General features: G+C 37.0%; 2 protein-coding genes across 2 annotated transcripts in view; both read right to left on the minus strand.

Annotated features, from left to right (window-relative positions):
• The window catches only part of psmc3ip (PSMC3 interacting protein), a 3,982-nt gene extending 1,944 nt beyond the window's left edge, over positions 1-2,038 (minus strand). Inside the window, exons 1-6 of the mRNA XM_034895279.1 lie at positions 1,891-2,038; positions 1,327-1,427; positions 1,152-1,241; positions 927-1,038; positions 598-743; positions 415-468 (exon numbers count right to left, since the gene is read on the minus strand). Coding sequence (XP_034751170.1) covers positions 415-468; positions 598-743; positions 927-1,038; positions 1,152-1,241; positions 1,327-1,427; positions 1,891-1,909 — 522 coding nt within the window. The 5' untranslated portion in view covers positions 1,910-2,038. The remainder of the gene's footprint in view (positions 1-414; positions 469-597; positions 744-926; positions 1,039-1,151; positions 1,242-1,326; positions 1,428-1,890) is intronic.
• The window catches only part of retreg3 (reticulophagy regulator family member 3), a 19,139-nt gene that overhangs the window by 2,313 nt on the left and 9,329 nt on the right, over positions 1-7,497 (minus strand). The window lies entirely within an intron of this gene.

The raw sequence follows: 7,497 nt of genomic DNA on the forward strand, positions 1-7,497 counted from the left end.
CAACCATTCACTATCATTACAGCCCCGACCCGGGGACACATCCACAACCAACCCCCAGCCTAACAACCATTCACTATCTTTACAGCCCCAACCCGGGGACACATCCACAACCAACCCCCAGCCTAACAACCATTCACTATCATTAACAGCCCTGACCCGGGGACACATGGTGTGTTGCGATTATGCCTCCTCACTCCGCGACACAGGTTTGTGGATCTGAGTGTCACGATCCCGTTTTCATATCGCATATTGTTAGAGCTCTATCCAACCCTTACAAAGAAAAACAGCAAATTGTCATGTTTGAGATGCTGGAACAAAAACATTTTTGCTTAAAGATTTACCACCAATGGAGTATTGCTGATTAATTTTCTGTCAGTCAACTAATCTGTTATCAACTAATCATATATACGTTACCAATCTTTTCCTCTTTTTCCACTCTTTCACGTAAGCGTTCTTCTCTTTGTACACCTGTGTCAATAAAAATATGAGCGTTGAACCACCATACTGTATCAAAAGACAAAAACAACAAAAGAAGTATCTCTACTACTTTTTCAAAGATATTTTGCTGTAATTAAAAAGCATAAATGCATTCCCGACCTTCTCTTTCTCTTCTGGTGTGACGTGATTTGTGGCCGACTTTATCTTCTCCACACGTTCTCTGTACCCTGAACACTCGGCTTTCAGCGTTTTGATCTCTGACATCACTTCCTCTGTTGTTAGAGAGCTGCTGAGCTCCTTCAGCTCTGTTGGCGGAGATTTCACACAGATGTACACAACATCCCCTTTTCAGAATGCAGTACAACAAAAACACTGTCCCTTGAAAAAACATTTACACTGGCTTAAAACAGCACAATGCACATATCTTGGTACTGTGTAGGCTCTGTGAAAACACTCTGGAGACACCAACTTTAACAAGTTTACTACACCTGAATCTAGCTGTCTGCAGCTCTGGTTGAGGGAATTCATCTCTGCACTGAGCTGTGAGATCTGACAGTCCATCGCCTTCAGGTCTGCGTCATTCACATCTTTGAACTGAGACTGTGGGGAAGGTCAGCAGCAGCAGCAGATTATTCTAAACACCAATGTTGGCTTACATTACTTTAAGTGCTTATTTTCCACAACAATACTGTATTTTAGATGAACAGACTAACCTGGTCAGCAAAATAAATCTTTTGCTTGCCATATGCTTTCTCCTTTATCTTGCCCTCTAGAGCCAGCAGCTCCATGGCTTTGACCACTGCCTGGTGAATCACAAATATGAAATAAATAATAACTAACACACACACACACACACATATATATATGTATATGTATAGATATAATCACCGTTTTTCCCAATCCATGCTGCTTCTGCAAATTGCAAAAGACATCCTGGGAACTGTAGGGTCGGTTCTTCTCATTCAGATAGGCGAGGATGAGTGTCGCGCCTGTAGATGACAGCAGAATCATGACACTAATATTCCCAAAATGGTGCTTAGAGTTAATATAACTGTGTACTTGATACTTAAACATAGAATTGATGATACTCTTACTAGTAGCACTTAGCTAGCTTATGTTTAACGTTTTGTTTGTTATAACATTTTAGTTTGTCTTAGTGAGCCCACGCCACTGGTAAACAGTTTCGATATAACTTATTTTATGTAATTTAATAATAATATAAATCCCACATAAGGTCACATATCACGTCGTAAAAGTGAGCGTATTTGGAGTAAGCTCACCGAATATTTGAAAGCCAATGTTAGCGTAATTTAAGATTTGGGCTATGTAGCTAACCATAGCTCATGGCTATATAGCTAGCTACATCTTTGTTATCCGTGGACAGAAACGAGCGTCAGATACGACAGCTAGTTTGCTACAGCCAAAAACACCATGCTAAGAGCTAACTCTTACCGTTATCCTTTTTACTCATTTCTAACTTCTCCGCTTTCACTTTAGCTAGCTTTCAAAACCGAGTTTCGCGCTAAATGTGCGTCACGGAAAAGATCGTTTATGCTTTAAGATGCCTCCCACTAGTAGAAATATCTCCTGCTCTGTGAGGGTGCGGTAGAAAATCCCTCGCACATTTAGGCTTGTTGGTTTTCATCTAAAAACTAAAAACAAACTGTTACTTCTACATATCAACAGCGCTCTAAAGTATAATTTATTTGCCCCAAAACAATTACTTTCTTAATATTTATAACTATACATATATATTATTTGGGTGCGAGTGACATACTTTAGATTTGAACTTTTTCATAAAGTTGCGACATCCGGAAAAAGAGTGAGAGCTCTGTCCTTTTGGCTGATCTTAGACAGTTCATTCCAGGGTCCTGGCCTAAAACATTTTGATAAACAGTACCGTTTTAATATGTGTGCTAATGTGTTGGAAATAAAACAAAAAACTAATATCAAACGTATGGCAATAAAAAAAAATTGGTAATATCATGTAGTACTGTATGTCACATGTACTGTAAGTGTGTAATAGAGAAAGGTTTCCTTCAGGAAGTTTTCTAAGTGCAGAGCATTTAATTATGCGAAGTGTTTTGTTGATTTTCTTAAATCTTCTTAAGACCTTTGTTACTGTACACCTTTCACCTCCTGTCAAGGGAAATGACACCAAAGACAGATTGGCTCATGCTTACCAAACAATCTCCAACATTGGAGATGTTTAGTCAAATTCAACATATTCAGTTGCTGTTTGTCAATGCTTTCCACTAACAATTAACCCGACAGTGTGCATATAGTACATATCCACAGCAACGCAGCTGGCCCAGTAGGTCTATGTCATAGAAAAGTCATAGTGTAGCATGCCATTGTAAATATAATTAAAAGTCATAGTATAGTAGCCTATGTCATAAATCATAAAAAAGTCATAGTATAGTATAGCAAATATAACAAAAAAAATTGTTTCCTGCAGAAAATGCTTGTGAATGCTGAAAAGCTAAATTGCTAAAACTAGATTGCTGGCATATTTGCATAGAAAGATGGTGAAGTGGTGACAATGTTTAGAAAAGTGGGAATGATTTTAATTACTGTGAATGTCATTGAAATATTAAATAATACCAAGTAATCTATTAGACTAAAGTGTTATATGTTAAGGTTTTTTGAAAGAAAAGTCATTGTATAGATATGTCCAAAAAAGTGATAAAACATCACAGTGTAGTTTGTCAGAAAAGGTAAATAAAAAAAACTAATAGTATAGTTTATCAAAAAATGTCATTTAAAAGTAATAGTATTGTGACGACCCCTCCCACCCTGGCTGCCAGTCGTGCTCCAAACCCTTTATTGACTGATAGAGCAACAATTTCCTTAGCTAATGAGAAAAGGAGGAAATGAGGAAAAGTTCCTGTAAATATATTAAGAGATTCAGGGGCACTTGACTAATTTTTTTGTGGACTTTGTCCGGTTCCATGATTGCTTTCCAGGGGATGTGTTTCACTGTTTTTTTCCTCCCCACAGCATAAAGTGACATTCTTCTTAGATGCAAGGTGACATGACCATGGGAGGGTGCCCTTCCTTGCCTGTAGATGAGTACACATCATTCTAGGAAATCACCTGGCTGGTATGTGGCCTTTTTCATCTGCTCCGGTGGATGCTCCAACCCACCAGGTAGAAGGTTCTTAATCATCCAAGACCATTTTTGTGGTACTTTCCAATTGTGCAGTGACGCGAGCCAAACTGTCTTGATAGTCCAGTTAAGAAATGCCTTTATTTTAGGTGCCTGCTCTTCCCTTGCCTATGTCTTGCAGCAATCCGACACAGCACTGTACAGCCAGGTTCTTCAAGATGAAGAGGCGGAGAGTGCAGCCTGTGGTTATTCTCTCCAAGACAAGTTGGCAAGAGTCAGTTCCCCAGGGGGACCATTTTGTGGCTGATGAAATTTTGCAAATTGATCTTCCCACTTCATTAAGACTTACTGTTCATACTGCTCATGATGGCATTGCAGCTCATTTATGGGTAAGGAAAACCTATGATTGAGTTTTGCGTCATTTTAACTGGCCTTGTTTTAAAAGAGACATTTCAGCTTTTAATAGAACTTGCCACATAATGTCAATTAACTGGTAAACCAAATGAGGTAATTAAGCCTGCCCATATGTATGCCATTCCATTTGCTGAACACCAATTTGAGCATCTGATCATTGACTGTGTTGGTCCTTTGCCACCCTCCAACGCTGATTCGACAGTTCCCTCAGGTGCTGCAGCAGCAGTTACAGTAGAGCATTCGCCTCATCTGTTGATCTGACAGTTGAAAATGAGGAAGTATTGTATACACCAGATGATGATATTACAAGATACAAGATGCCTTTGAGTCCATCAACTCTTTATTGTGTTCGGCCCCTGTCCTAGCAGCCCCACAGATGGACCAGCCTTTTTTTACTATGTGGAGGCTATTGAGATGGGAGCCGGTGCTGTATTCATGCAAGCTAGTAAAAAAGTGCCGGTTGCCCGGTGAGTTGAAGCACTTTGAAGTTTATGTGGGGGATGGAGTTACTCCTCTAGTGGTTTAAACCAATCATAATCCACTCTAGATTTTCTCCACTCCCCTCAAAATCCAAATCAGAGGCTTATGCGTTGGTGTCTTTTCCTCCAAAACTTTCATTTAGACGTACAACATGTGAAGGGAGCTGATACAGTGGCCATAGCTATGACTGTTTAAGTAACTTGTCTTTTTCTATCCGTTTTGGATTTCTTCTCCCAAATTGCTTCGTAGGTACCAAGGTTGCTGAGAGGGTGACATGGCGGTTAAGCTATGAGATGGTCTGTAGGTTGTATGGACATACCCAGGTTAACATTGAGATTACAGACTGAAATTGTTGAAGATCCTAAATTTGAACTTTTTGGCACTTTATGAAAGTTCTTTCATACATTTCATAAATTTAGCTTCAGAAAGTGAGAATAGTGAGAAATAGGAAGGACTCCCATCTTAAGGGAGTAGGTGTGATGACCCCTCCCATTACACCTTTCAGTCATGCTTTGCTCCTTTGTTCTGTAGGAGCGGGCAGGTGCGTGGAGCTGGAAGCGTCGTCTGTACCTGGCCATCTGGGCGTGGATTACAGAAGGAATAAAGCACTGCCGCCCTGGAAGTCTTGTGTCTTGTTCTCTCAGCTGGGCCTTCTTCACCTATGTCAAAATTTTGTTTGTTTGCTTTTCTGCACCATACAACTCACATCACACTATACATTCATCCCTCCACACGCTGCAAACACGATTGATGTCTTCCACAGTTACATACCCCATCATTAAGCTTATGTTTAATTAAGTTTTGTTAATATAATTAGTTTAAATAAACTACTCTTTGACTGATCTATCTGTGTGTGACCTCTCTTTTGTTGCTGGCCTTGAGTCAGGTGGTAACAGTGGGCTACAGTATATCCCAAAAACTGCAAAGCATTCTAATGAACGAGCCCGTATATTGTACAAAAATGTATGCACACAAAAACATTACATCCTTTAGTCCACAAAATGTGCGCAGTTTGCCTCAACAAAAGTTAAGATTAGGAAAAAGATTGCGGTTTAGATTGAAAGACTCCCAAGGAACACTCATTTCCTGGGTTTTCACCGAGAAGCGAACACCACTACCTGGCTTCAAAGTCCTGTTTTAATGCCTGCCCATCCACCCCGACCACCTCACCACAAGGCCAGCTGCATTCTCATACATTGGCCGTCAATGTAGTGCATACAGCAAAAAACAGTGGACTACTTCACAGTGCTTAATGTTTCGTAGCATTTTGGACGAATGGTTCATAAGAACAGGCTGAAAAAGTGAAAGAACAGTCACATAAGTGTTTGTCAACCAGTCATAGTATGTCAAAATCGTAGTATGTACAGTATGTAAAAAAAAAAGTCATAGTATAGTATGTCGAAAAAAGTCATGGTACAGTATGTTGAAAAAAGTGATAAAAAAAGTTGTAGTATATTACGTAAAAAAAGGGATCAAAAAGTCATAATATAGTGCGTTGAAAAAAATAATCATATAGTATGTCAAAAGAAGTCATGGAATAGCATGCTGAAAAAAGTCATTGTATGTTATGTCAAAAAATTATCAGAAAGTCTAACTAATAGTACTGTATGCCAAAAAAATTGAAAAAAGTCACGGTGTAGTATGTATGTATGTGTGGTAGAGTATGCCAAAAAAAGTGTTCAGAAAGTCATAGTATAGCATGTTGAAAAAGTCAAAATATAGTATGCCAAAAAAAGTGATTAAAAAGCCACAGTATAGTATGTTGAAAAATTTGATAAAAGGTCATAGTATGTTGAAAAAGTGATAAAAAAGTCACAAGTCATGTTGTAGTATGTCGAAAAAATTATCACAAACTCGTAGTAAAGTATGCCAAAAGAAATGTTCAGAAAGTCATGGTACAGTATGTTGAAAAAAATGATTAAAAAGTCATAATGCGGTAAGTTAAAAAAGTGATCAAAAAGTCATAGTATAGCATGTTGAAAAAAGTTATGGTATAGTATGTTGAAAAGTGATCAATAGTCATAATTTTGTATGTTGAAAAAAGTGATTGAAAATACTATATACATACTGATGATAAAAACGTCATATGATGAAAAAAGGTGATCAAAAGTCGATATAGTACGCCAAAAAAAGTGTTCAGAAAGTCATAGTATAGTATGTCAAAAAATGTCATCAAAAAGTCATAATTTAGTTTACAGTACACATTATGTTGAAAAAAGTGATCAAAAAGTCATAATATAGTGCGTCAAAAAAAGTCATCATATAGTATGTAAAAAAGTCATGTAATAGTATACTGAAAAAAGTGATCAAAAAGTCATGGTATATTTTGTCAAAAAATTATCAAAAAGTCATAGTATAGCAGGTCAAAAAAAGTTATGGTATAGTATGTTGAAAAGTGATCAAAAAGTCATAATATAGTATGTTGAAAAAAGTGATTTAAAAGTCACAATACAGTCTGTTATAGTCAGAGTATAGCATGTCGAAAAAGTCACAGTATAGTAAATCAAAAAAAGTGATAAAAAAGTCATAATGTGGTAAGTTGAAAAAGTGATCAATGAGACATAGTATACTATGTTGAAAAAAGTCATGATGTAGTATGTCAAAAAAAAGTGATCAAACAGCCATAGTATAGTATGTTGATGAAAATCGTAGTAGAGTTTGTCAAAACTAGTCAAAGTATAGTATGTCAAAAAAAAGTAGTATAATAGTTTAGTATAGTAAAGAACTCAAAGTATGTCAAAAAACGTTATGTATTGCATGTCAACAAAAGTCATAGTATAGTTTGGCCAAAACAGTCATAGTATTTATGTCAAAAAATTAAAAAGTTATAGCATAGTGTGTCAAAAAAGTCATGGTATGTCAAATAAAGGGATCAAAAAGTCATAGTATGTTGAAAAAAGTGATTAATAAGTCATAATACAGTTTTTCAAAAAAATGATTAAAATGTCACAGTATAGAATGTCAAAAAAACTGAAAACAAGTTGTAGTATAGCATGTCAAAAAAGTGATCAAAAAGACGAAGTATAGTATGACAAAAAAGTGCTCAGAAAGTCATA

Source organism: Etheostoma cragini, chromosome 15 (genome assembly GCF_013103735.1).
Source record: "Etheostoma cragini isolate CJK2018 chromosome 15, CSU_Ecrag_1.0, whole genome shotgun sequence".
Lineage (NCBI taxonomy): Eukaryota > Metazoa > Chordata > Actinopteri > Perciformes > Percidae > Etheostoma > Etheostoma cragini.